The 17,444-nt window shown below is 43.1% G+C and overlaps 1 protein-coding gene and 1 long non-coding RNA gene across 5 annotated transcripts in view; one reads left to right on the top strand and one right to left on the bottom strand.

Annotated features, from left to right (window-relative positions):
• baz1a (bromodomain adjacent to zinc finger domain, 1A) overlaps positions 1-12,332 on the bottom strand; it is a 38,326-nt gene extending 25,994 nt beyond the window's left edge. Inside the window, exons 1-9 of one of the 4 annotated variants that reach the window (XM_085440650.1) lie at positions 12,228-12,332; positions 11,767-11,906; positions 7,206-7,484; positions 6,923-7,084; positions 6,747-6,845; positions 6,270-6,357; positions 6,055-6,177; positions 369-611; positions 169-264 (exon numbers count right to left, since the gene is read on the bottom strand). In XM_085440650.1, coding sequence (XP_085296776.1) covers positions 169-264; positions 369-611; positions 6,055-6,177; positions 6,270-6,357; positions 6,747-6,845; positions 6,923-7,084; positions 7,206-7,484; positions 11,767-11,879 — 1,203 coding nt within the window. In that variant the 5' untranslated portion in view covers positions 11,880-11,906; positions 12,228-12,332. Of the gene's footprint in view, positions 1-168; positions 265-368; positions 612-6,054; positions 6,178-6,269; positions 6,358-6,746; positions 6,846-6,922; positions 7,085-7,205; positions 7,485-11,766; positions 11,998-12,116 lie in introns of those variants that run through there. The other 3 variants (XM_085440649.1, XM_085440651.1, XM_085440648.1) reach the window with 3 other exon arrangements.
• LOC146685342 (uncharacterized) lies at positions 11,123-13,200 on the top strand. The gene is made up of 2 exons (XR_014916643.1): positions 11,123-11,738; positions 12,604-13,200. It is a non-coding gene; the product is annotated as an uncharacterized LOC146685342 (long non-coding RNA).
• The last annotated feature ends 4,244 nt before the right edge of the window (positions 13,201-17,444 follow it).

Genomic DNA, 17,444 nt, shown 5'->3' on the forward strand with positions numbered 1-17,444 from the left:
ATTCAGACACAGCATTGCATTTGCTAATGTTTCTTCTTTTAAATGTGACAACTGTGTTGTATACTGTGTAAATGACGTCCACTGGCTCGTTCCCCTGGACCAACACTAAAGTTTCAGTCAACACGCTTGTCCAAATGTGCTCATGGCAGAGGCGGTGCATTCACTGACCTTCAGGTCTTCACACTCCATGTCCTCTCTGGGTTTGCTCCAAAGCTTCAGCTGCTCTGCGTATTTCTTCTTCTCCTCCTTTAACTTCTCTCGTTCCTGTGAATCAGAAAACATGTCTCAACATCATTCCTGTAATTTTTTCTGATGTGCAGCTTTAATCATCAGACGTGCAGCTACATCTGATGATTAAAGATACTTACCCGGTCTTTCTCCAGCTTCCTGCGCTCCTTCTCCTCCCTCCTCCTCTGCTTCTCCTCTTCAAACCTGCGTCTCTGTTCCTCCCTTAGCCTTTCCTTGTCCTCCCTCTCCCTCCGCTTGGCTTCTTGCACCTCCTCCTTTTCTTTCTTCAGTCGCGCCTTGTCTTGAGCTGCAGCCACCATCTCCTCCCTCTGCTGTAGCAACTTCAGTTTCTCCTCTGCAGCTTTCAGTAGAGACGAACTCGCCTGAAAACAACGTTTACATGCTTTATTTCTACACAAACGTAACATTTCAGGTTTACCTAATGAGAGTAAACCGCAGACACCACTGACACTCATTCCTGTTATACTACAGTTTGAAGGGTGCACACATGTACTCTTTGTCTAAGGATGACATTTATGTAACCTGGACCAAATAAAACTGTTCATCTTGTGGATACAGAAACTTTAACACAAACATGGAAGCTAACATGTGTGAGTGGTTTCCTCAAAGATCAGCCTGCAGCAACAATTAATATCAAGACTTTTGAAGAGTTTGCAGTTTTTAATGGAAAACATAACAAGATAGCAGCGTGTCAGGCTAATGTCACCAGCTCACATTTATAAACACAACGTTTAAGTAGAAGTTGTTGTGAAACTGTGACGTTTCAAAGAGAGCATGCAGGGCGTGCCTGCCCGGCTGATTAGACGCTTAAAAACACTGTGGACTAATCTAATCAGATTTCATTGATGTACAGCATCAGTGTGATAATCCACACAGCAGCTACTTCTAATGACTGTCAAAAAGCTGCCACTAGATAGCAGCAGGCCCCTCTGCCTCTCGTTGGTGCGACTAAATGCAGACATCAACCCTCACTCTTCCCAACGCCCTGCAGGAGCAAACTCAACTCTACACCTGGAAGGCTTTTGGCAACCACAAGCCTGGACTCACCCCCGTTTCCTGTTTCTCGTTAACGGCTCCATGTTAAACTGTGCTGGCGTCATCGTCACTGCTGCTGTTGTGATGTCAGCGTTTTGCTTTAACACCCGTGTGGGCCTGATGTTGCCAGACTTTTTATTTACACTTATGGAAACAGGCTCCGTCTTGACAAACTGACCAGATATTTAAAGATTATGTCACTACATTCTCTGCTAAAAAATATTAAAAGTGTATTTGGTGAAGCACAAACAGGCTATTTCAAAACATCAAGTATAGTTTGGGTGACTTTTACACGGCCGGTACAACATCTGCCCCAATTTGTCGATCAATGTCAAACTGTCCCCTCACTGGTCAACAGCACAGAGCTGCTTCATCCTCTGGGGTCGCATCCAAATCACTCGACCAATTTAAGATGATATATCACTGAGGAGCAGTCACACCAAGTCTCCATTTCGACTTGTATATAGTTTGAAGTCCGCACCTTCAACACAAGTTTTTAAAATTGTGTTAATGGGCCAGTCAAACCAGAGTTATACGTGGAATATATGCGAAGCTTTTTCCTGAATACTATCATCATGTTTAGAGCAGGAAGGACAGGCTCACAGGCGCACTCTGCTCGCACTGAACCCGTTTACTATTGGTGGGAAAATGCACCACGTCAAACACAAGAACAATGACATGACCACGTCATATTTGGTTGTTTAGGAAGAGGAGAAAGTTTCAGGAGCGAGTGAGTTTTAGCGGGATTTGAGACGAGAGATTGGTGCCACACAGTGTGTTTGGAGTGTAGTCGTTTGTTTTGTGTCAGAACAATGAAGACAAACCAAATGTCACAGTCGCTGCCAAAAAGCCACCAGAGGCCGTTTGCAGTGTAAACGCAGGGGAGTGATACACCTGCTGGCAGGCCTGTGATTGGCTCCTCTGTCTTGTGTTGGACAGAAACTATTTTGTGGAGTGGCACAAATAAATTCTGTGGCAGCGAACTGTTCTGTCATTTTATTTTTAGTAGTTTGAAATTGTTGTACAAAAAAAGACACTGGCTGCATTTTTAGGTAAATGGTTGCATATAACTTTGCTGTTTTTAAAATCTGCGGATATGTTTTTAAAACTGAGACTTTCTCGTAGCATTTCATGATGATTTTCGCATTTTCTTGTGATTTAAGATCAACTGTATTAATGTCAGAATGAAAAAATGACTGTAAATTCAGAAATCAACCAGTCTTGGACTTGGATGTGCCGACTGTCATTCCCATTGCTTCACACTCGGCCGCAAACTGCTCCAGTGTAAGCTGGAGGTCATAACTTGATGAGGCCAACGTAGTGAACTTCGAACCGGTGAACGTCTACCGCCGCACCACCCAGAGCATCCTGACCAACTGTATAACAGTCTGCTACGGGAGCTGCTCTACCTCGGACCAGAAGGCGTTGCAGTGAAAACCACCCAGCGCATCGCCAGAGCACCACTTCCTGCCATAAATGACATCTAAAGGAGGCGGTGTCTGAAAAGGGCTGGGAAAATCATCAAAGACCCCAGTCACCCATCACATGGACCCTCCTGCCCTCTGGGAGGCGCCACAGGAGCCTCCGGACTAAGACCACCAGGTACCGGAACAGCTTCTTCCCCACAGCTGTCAGACTCCTGAACTCTGCCTCCTGACATCTGACCCACGTTAACACATGGACTGAACACACACACACACACACACACACACACACACACACACACACACACACACACACACACACACACACACACACACACACACACACACAGAGAATGGACACAACAAACAAATGGACACAACTCATACACACAATAATAACATGGGCTGAACCACCACTCACAACCACCAGCACTTTATATAGCCACTGTGGAAATTAGCCACTCTCACTGATCTAAACTGCACTACTGTAATGCTGTACAGACAGTCATTCTGTACAATGTGATAATTATAGTTCTACAACTGTTTAATAAAACTCACAATTGTATATCTAAAATCTGTATAGTTTTCATACGCATAACCTGTCCATAGCCTGTGCACTCACTACAGCTATAGCCTGTACATACACTCAACAAAAATATAAACGCAACACCTTTGTTACTGCTCCCATTCCCCATGGGATGGACGTAGAGACCTAAAATTCATTCCAGATACACAATATAACCATCCCTCCCAAACAGTGGTCACAAATCAGTCCAAATGTGTGGTAGTGGGCACATCTGCTATATTGAGATAATCCATCCCACCTCACAGGTGTGCCACATCAGGATGCTGATCTGACATCATGAGTAGTGCACAGGTGTACCTCAGACTGCCCACAACAAAAGGCCACCCTGGAATGTGCAGTTTTGTCTCACAGCAAAATGCCACAGATGCCACAAGCAATGAGGGAGCGTGCAATTGGCATGCTGACAGCAGGAATGTCAACCAGATCTGTCGCCCGTGCATCGAATGTTCATTTCTCAACCATAAGCCGTCTCCACAGGCGTTTCAGAGAATATGGCAGCACATCCAACCGGCCTCACAACCGCAGACCTCGTGTAACCACACCAGCCCAGGACCTCCACATCCAGCAGGTTCACCTCCAAGATCGTCTGAGACCAGCCACCCAGACAGCTGCTGGAACAATTGGTTTGCACAACCAAACAATTTCTGCACAAACTGTCAGAAACCGTCTCAGGGACGCTCAACTGCATGCCCGTCGTCCTCATCGGGGTCTTGACCTGACTCCAGCTCGTCGCCGTAACAGACTTGTGTGGGCAAATGCTCACATTCGATGGCGTCTGGCACGTTGGAGAGGTGTGCGCTTCACGGATGAATCATGGTTCACATTGTTCAGGGCAGATGGCAGCTGAGAATGTCCCAGTTCTTGCATGGCCAGCATACTCACCGGACATGTCACCCATTGAGCATGTTCGGGATGTGCTTGACCGGCGTATACGACAGCGTGTACCAGTTCCCACGAATATCCAACAACCTCGCACAGCCATTGAAGTGGAGTGGACCAACATTCCACAGGCCACAATTGACAATCTGATAGACTCCATGCGACGATGTGTTGCACTGCATGAGGCAAATGGTGGTCACACCAGATACTGACCGGTTCTGGGTCCCCAGACCCCCAATAGTGCAAAAAACTGCACATTCCAGGGTGGCCTTTTGTTGTGGGCAGTCTGAGGTACACCTGTGCACTACTCATGATGTCAGATCAGCATCCTGATGTGGCACACCTGTGAGGTGGGATGGATTATCTCAATATAGCAGATGTGCCCACTACCACACATTTGGACTGATTTGTGACCACTGTTTGGGAGGGATGGTTATATTGTGTATCTGGAATGAATTTTAGGTCTCTACGTCCATCCCATGGGGAATGGGAGCAAAAACAAAGGTGTTGCGTTTATATTTTTGTTGAGTGTAGTTATAGTATATTCATAACATGCCTTCATACCGTGTACATTGTAACATTCCTATAATAGATCCATACTCTGCAATATATCCATATTACTGCTAAAGCACTTCTGGATGGATGCAAACTGCATTTTGTTGCCTTGTTCTTGTGACATGTGCAATGACAATAAAGTTGAATTCTATTCTATGCACGAAAACAAAGCTGAAATCCTGAAACTACTGAAGTGGAGATCCACCAACAGCTGGTTACACACCTGCTGATGGAAACTATGAACAGAACTAGGGCTGTGCGATATGACCAAAATCTCATATCCCGATACAAGACATTTATCGTCCTGGCAACGATATAAATCACAAAAATTTAACATTTTCTGTAAATTCTGTGAATCTCTGGCAGCTCGACTTGCGTGAAGTTGTTTCCAGCTGGGCGTCGTGCAGCTGGAGCCGAGTGTTTTGACCGATGCATGAAACGATACATTTTTAGACGCAAGTTGTAACGGCCGCCGTTTTCTTTCAAAGTTTGAGTCTAAGGTTTATTTTTTAGCACCTGACGGCTCTTTTTTGCTTCTCCTCCGTAAACTCTCTGCACACTCTTCAAAATAAACTGAATTACATGCAAAAGTCTCAACAGCGTCTTGAGCTTTATGGTGAAAGGTTTACGTGGAAAACAAACACGTGGACGGCGGAGCCACGCGATGGTTTTACCGTCACTATTGCTAACGACAACACGTACAAACAGGCGCTTGTCTGTCCGTAGTGTGGTTATATTAAATATAAGAGAAAGAGAGAACTTTAAGAAATTAATAAAGTCACTACAGTGACATCAGAACATGAAAAAATATTGCTGTAAACAGTTTATTTTGCGACACCACGAAACAAACGACAGACGTTTTTATATCGTCATGCGATACATATCGTTATATCGAACAGCCCTAAACAGAACCTGTGACAAGCAGCTGGAAGTCCACTGGGAACAAGTCCAGCATACAGCAGACATTCAGACCAAGTTCTCCCTGCATTTGTATGGGACCATTCCTCCTGAATCTGAGGGCTGACCAACACGTGGACTCACCTTTCTGCCACAGATTTTCTTAAAGAGCCAGAGTAACTGGGACATATAACCTCAGATCTGGGATACAAACAAACTCTTTCATCGACCTTCAACCGAGGATATGTGGTCCTCCTGTGGACGGTGGGCCCACCGGAGAGGGGACCCAGGTAGCTTCTTTGGCTGGGCCCCAGGGGCTAAGAGCCAGCCATCAGACTCTGAAGCCCGGCTTCAGGGTAGGACCCCGTTAATCCTTTGTCACCCCCCATTAACCCTACTGTATGCCAGTGCATGATAACTCATACGTACCTGTCCGGGTGAGTCACGCCTTCCACATTTAGAAGAGGGGCTGAAGGAGAATAGTGGGGGCTCGTCAGGAAAGAACTGAGAGAAGGTCTGTTTAGACAGCTGGTACTTTGCCATGGAGGAGGGCTGAAACACAGCGAGAGACGACAGCAAGGTTGTGATTAGGGTGCTGCAGCTGCAGCTGCACCAGATGCTGACTTTAGCAGTAATATTCTCACCTTTAGTGTGACGATCCCACTCTGAGGCTCGCAGTGCTGCTTGAAGAGCAGCTTCAGTCTCTCTCTGGACAGAGCGCTTTTCTTGCGACTTAATACAAAATAAATCAATTAGTTTAACAATGAGAAACCACTTTCCCATCAGTGCCTGAGCGCAGTCATTCCCACTCCAACTCAGCCCACATCAGTTTTATTAATGTGTCATGCTTCACCTTTACAACATGTATAGTCAAGATATGGAACAAAACACTTGATAATTCCAGCACTGAACAGTGAACAGACAAGGAAGTCCTCTCACACCACATCTTTAAGTGCCAATAATATCACATCGATTTAGGATTAAGAGTCTGACACAGAGCTTGTAAGTTCTCCCTGCTCTGAGTATTATGCACCACGACGTTTACCCCGTTGAACGCAGCAGATTGTTATTTTATTGCATTATGAGAATACTTTCCATGGTTGTACCTGGGAGCTTCTCACCTGATCTGATTGGCTTTGACAGTGAATGGCTCGCTGTGTTTGTTCTTCATCATCCTCACTGTGTATTTGAACACTGATGGACTCAAAGACTTCTTCCTGCTAACACACACACACACTTTAGATCACACTTCAATAACTTGAGATCGTAACATTGGCATGACCTTTCACCTACTGACCCATTGACTTGTACTGTGGAACTCTGGAAGGCGCTGTGCTCGTCATCACTATCACTGATGACAATCGTGTCATCGTCAGCCATCTTGCCGTGGCCGTTAACATCTGGTGCTCGACTAACACTGGAATCAGGCAGGTGTACCTGCAGGATCTCACACACATATCTGAAAAGCAAAAGCAGAAAATGACCTCACTCCACCTGGTTTCACCTTTGCTCTTTAACACAGAAAGATGGAGGCTAACAATCTGTAAGTACACAAACATGGATATATTTCAAATGTGTACCTGGCTCCGTTACATCCACTGACGTCCACCACCTCCCCAGGAAAGAACCGGTCTTTGACAAAAGTGTAGACATCCTCACAGAGCTCTGTCAGCCTGCAGCACTGGCTCAAAGCAGCAAGGTGGAGCAGAGGCACCACCAAAGACTGAGGGAAGCTCTCCAGACTCTGCCTTGCCCGCCGCTCACTCTCCACTGCCTCAAGATAAGTGAGTCCCGCTCGCCCCGTCAGAGCACAGCTCCACACCAAGCTGTTACACAGAATGGTCCTCTCAAAGAACTCACTGAGGAAGAGGAGGGTCACAATCAGATATTAAGGCGCACACAGCCTCTTTATATTCAAGTCCAGTTTCTAGAAGCTCCAAGAATGTTTACAAACACACATCAAGTACCTCTCATCTCGTTCACTGTCCTGTATGACATTCAGAACTTATCCAAAGACCAGAACCCTGCAGACAGTTCTCTATAAGGCAGGATTGACAAATATGACCCCCATCATATGCTGGTCGAAATTATTTTAAAGTTTTTCCCCACACAGTTATTTTATTTATTTGGCTGTCAACTGCTGTTCAGTCAGTTACTGATCCCAGTACCAACTCCACCAATGGACTCCAGCAGGTGATGGCTGTCCTCGTTTTGTTCTGTAGGCTTGGTAGGTTCACTGCAAAGGAGTGGATCAGTTCTTCACCTGATTCAGGTCTTGGTTAGAGTGGCATTTCAAGTCACACCAAATCTACAGTTCAAAACAAGGAGTAACACCATCAGCTGCAGACCAAGACAGTCCAGTGCAGAGCAATCAGGACCAACATCCAGGACCACTGAAACAACCTGAGCCCTGTACTACAAAGCGAGTTCAACATGCACAGGTCCAGTTCTTTGGATTCACTTCACTAACACGTGCCATCAGAATACGCAGCTACATGAAGGCGGTGATCAACTGACTAAGCTATCCCAGGGTTTCTCTGCTCGTTCATGTGAAAGGGGTGGAAGGAAACATCTAACCAGTCACTTTTATGGATAAGTACACTGGCAGGAGAAGGACTGACTTTACAGAGAATGATAAAACTATATTATGAGAAAAACAAGGGATGAACCACATAATATGGACTGAAACAACACAGCTGCTGCAGAAGAGTGAGAGTGATGTGAGAGTATGAAGGGAGGAAGTATTTAATAGAATCCGTTTGTCTGCCTGTTTTATAGCAGTGTAGCCTCCACAGTTTGAGATAGTTTAAAATTTCGGGTAAAAACCAAAAACAGTTCAAGCTGATTTCATGTTGGTGAAGAGTGGATCCATATGAAGGTCAAAGTCACACCAAGTGTGAAAGCATGCAGAGTTCTGTGAAACCACAGAGAGACAAAGAATGGAGACTGAGTCTAACAGCTCAGGATCCAACGCACACCAGCTCGTCTAACATGGTGGAGGCATCATTATAGGATGGCTGTGTACTGCTGCCAGTGGAACTGGGCCATTAGTGTTTGCTGATGGGGAGCAGATGAACTCTAAAGCGTAATGCTCTCTGCTCAGAGTCATCTAAATGCTGCAAAACAGACCGGACTGCATCTGCAGTGCAAATGATAATGACACCAGATATACATGAGGACAGCATTACTAGACTCAAAGTGTTAATGAGCTGTTAACAGATTATTAAACAGATTTTAACACAGCTCTGCCAAACATTCAGTTCAGCACTTTGTTGAAGCAAGTGAGTAATGTTCACTTTGTCCTTCTGCAGGCAGTTCTTCACCAGGAGGGAAGGGGATTGTTGTATCGTCATCATTTTGGAAGACGAAGCGTCGACACAGACCCGCTTTGGCTGTCTTTCAAAGTCTTCTCCCATCATTCTCTCTTCTTGATCCCTCCCACCTTAAGAAGATTTCCAGCTCTGATCTCTCCACAGTATGATACTCCCACCACCGTGTTTCACTGTGGAGGCTGGGTTCTGTGGGTTGTATGCATCTCTCTTCAGTCAACAAACATAAACAGGCCTTCTCCAAAAAGCTCTAGTTTCACATCATCTGCCGAAAGGAAGCACTTCCAGTAACACGATCTTTCTGGAACCTCAACCTGAAATCTTTATATTATGTTGGAATCTGAAGATCCCCATTTTAATTTGACTTTGAAAGCACTGAGCATTACATTAATTGCTAAACATTTCTACATTTTTCAGAGTACTAATAAGATTGACCCTGGTGGTTTTCTGAAATAATTTGTATGCAAACCCCCCCCCCAAAAAAAGCTTTCTATAGAAAACCAGCATGTTTAGAAGTTCTATGTTATGGCCAAGTCAGTCATCTGATCTCAGCCTAACAGACTTAACAGCCTAACATACTTCTCCATTATTAAATACAAAACTGAATGCAGTAAAGGTCTAGCACACCGATGCAAAGGAGGAAACTGGTTGTAGACTTCAGGCAGACACTGAATATTACATGAATTTACTTATGTAGAGCCAAAACACAACAGTCGCCTCAAGACACTTTAGATTTTAAGTTAAAGACTCCACAACTGCAAGTGTGCACTTCAACATGATATCGATTGATTTACAAAAGGCTGTGGTGGTGTACAGAAAGAAAGAAATACATAAAAAGTGTCTTTGCCCCAAACATTAGGGAACCATATGTTTCCAAAGTGCTACACCTCAGGAAGTACTGAAGCATCTTCGAAGCCCAGAAAGCTCCAGGGTTAACAGTAAAGTTATCTGGATAATTCAACCTTCTGCTTTGTAGAACAGGCTTGTACAGTACGGACTAACTGTTATGAAGCAGGCAAACATCCAAAGTAAGACTGAGGGTGGTATCCCTTACTAAAGCCAAAGCAATGTTGTCTCAGACAAATGAAATATATATATTAAAATCCAGAATTGCAAAATGTAGCAGGAGAGACTGGCCAAGTAAGTTTCTTTAGTAAACTCTGTTTCTTTCTAGTTTGTAAATCTAGCACATTTTAATAATCTACTTAGTTCCTCCTACACCGGGCAGCGCATCGCTACTTGATCTACTTGATTAAAACTAATCAAATGATCTGATTAGCTCCCAGAAAGGGAGAACAGTTCCCAACAAACTAAACCTGATCTAAAACTGAGTGAACATTTGTACAGAGAGCGTAATAAACACAAGTGATACAGGTTACGGGTGTGCCATCAGTCGCATACGTGGACAGATATATTTGCTCCTTCTTTAGTGTAATTTTACATTCTTTGTATGTTCTTGTTTTACTTGAACTTAATTTTCCCGATCGTCTCTCTAGGCTACAACACCCCCCCGCACATTTGGAAGCCCAAGCTTGCCTTTATCAATTATGCAACATCTGTTAACTGCCTTGTAGTCACTTTTGGTTTTCAGTGCGAAGACGTCCACAGAATGTGAACCTCTTTTTGAACCATACTTGGCTTTTTAACTTTTAACTAGAGGCAGTTATAATATTAGGAACTGTTCAACACGTAGGAACCAGGGATACAAATATGCAGGCGCTAATCTTAGAAAACAAACCAGCAGATCCATCTATCATAATAATTATATGCACAAGTAATTTTCAGTTTCGTCAATGTCATAACAAAGGCTCCTCTAAGACCTGTACGGTATGCCAATATGAATAATGCTCAGAAAGTGTGCATGTAAATGTAGTCAGTGAGTACACCATGTTAACTTCATCAAATGAAGAATTAGTACAATCTGCACATATTTCAACTCTCTGCCAAAACAAGTAAGCATGTCTCTATATAAAAACAGAGAAACAAAGTGAAAAGTTTGTCTTACTTGAATATAAATTTGAGGTGTGCCACCTTTTGTTTTACACCGTTTTTATTGCTAAAGCTGTCAGAAAAAACAGAAGTTGTGACGTATCGCGTCATGTTTGCCACTATGTTACAGTGGAGCAGATGTATAAAGTTACACATAATGTTTGAGTACACTCACCCAACATGTACCACTATATACTGAAGCTGTCAGCTGAAGACGTCCACGGTCCATTTGGCCCGAGTTTCTTCAGACTGACGTCGAGTTTAGCGGAACTTTAACTTCAGTTTGGAGTAAAAACAGAGAACTTCTTTGATTTTTTCCGCTCGGGAAAATGACCGAGTGAGTTTGCAAACTTCATGTGTGCTCTTAAAAAGCACTCTTAGTGCGCTGGACCTCAGCAGGTGGGTGCAACAGACCTACACTATGAACGGATACCGAGCCTCACCACATCAAGCTAACTGCTAAAACTAGCTGAGCTAACCGCCGGCTCACTGACAGCTTCAGTGTTAGCTTACCCAGCTAACCCACTTTAGCTTCAGTTGGCTAACTGACTTGGATAACATTACACCTGCCAAATCCCACCTTCAAACCCGACTACCTGCTTTAACCTACGTTTTAATGGCGCGGGAGAAGGGGGGCATGCATCCCCCCGCCCGAGCCCATAAAAGTTTTTTGTTTTGTTTTTTCAGGACAAAAGTTGTTTTTTGTTCATCTTGTTTGGAAGTTTGCTAAGCACCAACTGTCAATGAGACATCGTTCAAACTTCAGTTCAAGTGACTCTTTAAAGGACCCTCCAGGTGAGACAAGTGGCTGTAAGGTACTTACTCGTAGGTCCTGAAGATTTCGTGCGTGATTTTACAGAGAAACACCTCCTCGTCTGGTCGTAGGTCCGCCGGGGGTTTCTGTCGGATGAAAGGTTTTCTGTGGAGAAGCGGCATCTTTCAGCTCCGCTTCCACCGGCCGCACTTAGAAAATAAGAAGGAAACTGGATATATCAATATCCGAAGATCAGACGTAAACTCTGACCAAACACTTCAAAGTAAAGTAAACCCGAAACCCGGAACCCGGACTGTGAACGCGGCGGGGATTAACCGAGTGGTAGGAGACAAGAGGAGGTGAGCGGGTCTTTTGTTAGACGCGCTGATAATCTGACCACATGGAAGTGTACTCCTCACCGTGTAAATCGACACACTCAACTCTTAGAGAGTAAAATAAAAATCACAAAGCCCACATCCACTCGCTCCTAGTGGAGAACAGCTTAAAAACACGCTTCTGGTGGTCTTTACCGAGTTGTGTAACAAAGAAGCGATAATACGCCGTCCAATCTGAGGAAGAAGTCCGGGCTGAAAAGCCGCTCACTGGCGGCTTGTTGACCAAGTTTTCGTGTACTTCACGGACCCACAAAGAGCTGGGAAATATTACGGTTTCGCTTAATCTGCATTCTTCACCAAAATAAAAGTACTAACACCACCATTTAAAATTAGTCTGTTACAAATATAAATACTGCATCTGAAATGTTATTAAAGTAGTACGTAAGCATGTAAGTGTTATTATGAAATCAGGAAAATCAGAAGAAAGAACAAATGATGGACACTGAATGAATTATTTCCAAATAGTTCCAAACCGCTCTCCCTGACCCATCACACCGTCTCTACTCCACAGTTGTGATTCAGCAGAGCTCCTTCTCCCCCAGACTGATTCTGCTTGGTTCTTTATAAGAACCTTTATAAGACGTCCTCACAGAGCTCTGTCAGCCTGCAGCATTGGTGCAAAGCAGCAAGGTGGAGCAGAGGCACCACCAAAGACTGAGGGAAGCTCTCCGGACTCTGCCTTGCCCGCCGCTCACTCTCCGCTGCCTCCACATAAGTGAGGATATTGGATAGATATTGAATCTGTAAATTCAATATCTCTATAAAGCTGTATAATAACTATGCATTCAGATGATCCCAAAAGTATTCTTGTACTATACCTTCATGCAGCTGTATTTCTTAGATTTATAGTGTACATGTAATTTAGTGCACTTTGCATCATTTACACAATGCTAGTCTTACTTTTACTGCTTTTAACTAACTTCATTTTTACATTTCTTTGTTTTTTATCATTCCTATAAATCTCATCGTATAAGGTTCTTACCAGGAGCATGTGGCACTTTTATTTTAACTGTGTTATTTATTTGTTGTTCATTGTAGACTTTACTATTTTTACTCTTTATCACGCTGCTGTAACAGCAGTGGGCTCAATAAAGTATCTGTCTGTCTAGTTTTTGGTCCACTGATTCTATTGCTGTTACTGGTTCAAAGGGGGCAACAACTTATTATTATTTTTACCTACGTTTTTCTCATTTGTTATTATTTGCTGTATAGAAAAGTATTAATTACAAAGAACCCAGTGACACAGACACAAAATGTGTTTTTTTTCTCAAACAAATGACTTTTATCCAAGCCTTTACATTTATTAAATGTACAGTTTAACAAAGAAAAACATACTTAAAATGGGTTAAAAGAAAATAAATTTAAAATAGCACATTGTTAAGATGTCCTTGACAGTGTCTCACCATATTTTCGATGTATATAAATCACCGTGGCTGCATAGTAACATAAGTGTTGGGAGATAAACACAGTGCATAGAAACATAGAAAACGTATAAAAATGGCAGCCTGTGCGGCTGAGCGGCTGAAATTCTACCAAGAATATTTACTTCAGAATTATAGCAATGAACTATGATTAAAGCAATAAAGCAAATACTCATAAAAAACTGTAACTAAACTAAACTCCAGAGCATGATCAGAACATGCAACAGCAAGTAAGAGAAAACCGCTTACTAAACCATTAAAAGACTTTGTTACTGAATTGCTTTGCTTCACCCAAACGCACCATCCAGAGTCTTGGTGGGAGGGTTTTCCTGTCTTCCTCAAAGGCTGTTGGTCCGCTAACCTGCCATGTTGTAACTGCCAACCAACCAGGCTTTATGAACCCCCCCCCCACCCCCCCAACCCCTTTCCGCAGCTACACAGGGAGGCTCGCGTCATCATGGTTAATTCCTCGCATTAGTTCCCGGAAGTCGGCAAAATGCGCTAGCCGCGCCCATATCGGCGCATAAGTTAGACATGCACGTGTAAAAGGTTAGATGTTTTTGAAGAATGACACTGTATGTTATCCGCACACTTAGATCATATGAATTTGTGAATGAAAACATAGTAGTGGATTATCCACAGAAAATTAGTAGTGTTTTAAACAGAAGACAGGTTAGAAACATATTATTAACCAGGAATACCAACAATATTAAATCAGAAATAAGGGCTTCAAAACTTAGTTTTACTGGGCTGACCAAGCGAAATACTAGCTAAGTAAGACATTATGTAGCTGTCTGATCTGTTGTACACTGGTATGTATGACCTAGTATGATAAAAATGATAACTGCACAACAATCAGGGGGAAAACTGTATTTTTGTGACATGCAGCTATAAATAAAGATTAGAAGAGCAAATGTAGGAAGTTTTGTTAACAGTGCTTTTGTGGTCCTGATGATTACTAGCATCTGTTTTCTCTTACAGTTTTAAACAACTGTACTACACTAATCTGACAATATACTATTACAATATTAGTATATATTGATTACACAGTTTCAGAGTAACTGATGACACTTGTCAAATATCATCAACCACGCCTCACGTCCTGATGCACTTACCTATACCAAGCTTGTACAGGTGTGGGCAGCACTTTCTGTCTTTTCTCTCTTCTAACTCTGTCAGCACAAGAACCACAGGAGGATTCAGGCTGGAAATTGCACTGAGACAGCACCCTGAAACTCATCTCCCTGAATGCTTCTGCTGCTGCTGCCCATTTCCCTGTTTTTGTTGGTGTTGTTCGCTTTCTTGCGTGTGTGTCATGGCCTTTCTGCTCGCTGGGTGCATGGTCCTTTACACTATATATGAATTAATTCAATTCAAAATTTAGTTTATTTGAATTCATATCAGTTTTGTTTTATTTATATAGTGCCAAATCACAAAAACAATCAGGATTCAACTTTACTGTTATTTCACATGTATAAATACAGGGTAAGAAATACAGTTTGCATCTAAGCAGTAAGTGCAATAGGAGCAGATTATATACAGATAAGTTAAGTAGAGACCAAATATACAGATGAACTGCAGACAAATGTACAGATGTAATGTTGTATGTATATACAGATGATCTCTATAGCATACAGATGTTCTATATTGCTGTTCAGAGCTCTACAGCAGTGGAAGCACAGAGCTCTGACAGACTATAATAGTGAACAGTGTGAGCACTATAACAGAGACTATGTTATGTCAGTGTCCTAAACTGTAGCAGTAACCAATGTGAGCATATGGTGAATGTTGAGAATGAATGACAGTCCTGATCATGGTCACTGGGAGGGATGGGGGGAGGAGGAGTGTAGAAGGGTTAAGTGAGTGTGGATGGAAAGGTTCAGCAGAGTTCAGTACGGTGACAGCTGTGGGGAAGAAGCTGTTCCTAAACCTGCTGGTTTTACTGGTTTCTTATTGGTTTCACTCTAAGCAGCAACATATCAAAGACATTATATTCTGCAAATAAATTGTATGCATGTCAAATGTTTGTGCATGTGCGAGGTATTTCCCATCTTTGTTGTGAACACTCTTGGGGTCGTTAGTCAAAACAAGTAATATATTACACATATTACACAGAAGACTTTTCTTAAAATTACTTGATAAAATAGCTGAAACACACTGTCTCGCAATTACCTACCTCATTTTACCTTTCGTCATTTAAAAATAAAATACAAGTAATATCCATATCTTTTCTTTCTCCGGCACACAAACTGAAATCCACTGATTGTAGCACAAGTGCAAATGAACCAGTTGATCAAGAGGGATCGATATGCATGCAGACTAACAATTCAACTAAAGGTTGAACTACTGGGTACTACTCAAATCCCATTTGTACCTCAAGGCGCTTTATATTGTAAGGTAAAGACCCTACAATAATACAGAGAAAACCTTAACAATCATATGACCACCTATGAGGATGCGTTTTGGAAACAGTGGGAAGAAAAAGCTCCCATTTAACAGGAATGGCAGGAATGGCAGAACCAGGCTCTGGGTGGGGAGGCCATTGCTTCGACTGGTTTGGGGTGTGTGGACAGGACAGAGACATACAGTGAAAGAGAGCCAGAGATGAATAAAAACGAAGGATCAAATCCAGAGGTGTCATCGGACCTCCCACAGACACGGATGGAGGAGGGGCCAAAGGGCTGGAGTCCAGGTGAGACGGAGGTTGCTTTGGAGATGAGGAACTGGTGTTGGCTCTCTGCGGTGCAGTACCACTTCCTGTTTCGGTTACAACACACAGTGGTGTTTTCATATAGTTTATCTGTGTACTCAATTGAATACAAAACTTGACGTCTTATTTCATAGTCTAATCTTCACTGTATCTTTAGGTATAGGCTAGTCTACAAACAACAAACCCAGTGGAAGAATATAGAGGGGTGGAGAGATGTACAGGAAACCAGTGCTTACTCACCAGTTTCAGATCCAGGAAACTCGACCGAGAAGCGGGAGAGGGTGAGGGACTCAACTGAGAGCTACAACACCTGAAGACTTGCTTCAGGGCTGTCCAGAGCCTCCCAGCACCATTGTAGAGGTGTGGGAGGTTACTCTGACCTGCTGTCCTGTTCTATGTAGCTGCGTCATCTTCCCCCACAGGAGCAGCGACATCGTGGGTTCCACCATGTGGATCGAATTTGATGAAACCTCCAATTTATATCATGAATCTAGGATGTATCAGGCCGAGGTGTTGTTGCCGCTGCTGTGCCCTCTGACTCCTTTCTGTTCTCCGCAGCATTCGTAATCTGTTTAGTATGGCTGCTGGCACAAGGGGTAGAGTGGGTCGTTTACCAATCAGAAAGTTGGTGGTTCACTTTGAGATTACCAGTTTCTCTCTATATCTTGGGTGCAAATCTCGTATCAGAAAAGTCATTCTGCTCTACTTGATGCATGCTCAATCATCCATGTAAGCAAATCCCCGAAAGTTGATTGTGTTCATCTGTTCAAAACGCTACGTCCAGATGAACAGAATCAACTTTTGGGGATTCTGCTCTACTCTTACTGCAATTGTCAGATCAGTGACACATGTCCCCACAACACTAGCCTTTCTTACACAGCTAATTTTTCTACACGTGCTTCAGTGCTAAAGAAACTTTGGTTCTGTTGATGACATTTCATCTGTCACTTTCCTGAATACTGTCCAGCACTGAATTAGCTTTTACTTCAGACTCAAATATGTACAAAAGAGCAATAATAAGTGAAGCTTAACTAAGTGAGAGTAATACTGTATGCCAGTTGCATACACTGCAGTAATGTGTGCATCCATCAACCACTTTATTAGGTACACTTACACCGCATTTTGCCTTCAGAGCTGCTGTAGTTTGTCTTTGCAGAATTTCAGCTTGTTGCTGGAATCATTCCTTAGAGATTTTGTTCCATATTAACACAACAGCATCAC

This window comes from Copadichromis virginalis, linkage group LG19, assembly GCF_057382275.1.
Source record: "Copadichromis virginalis isolate Kocher_CV1m ecotype Utaka linkage group LG19, C_Virginalis_male_GT1.1, whole genome shotgun sequence".
In the NCBI taxonomy this organism is placed as follows: domain Eukaryota; kingdom Metazoa; phylum Chordata; class Actinopteri; order Cichliformes; family Cichlidae; genus Copadichromis; species Copadichromis virginalis.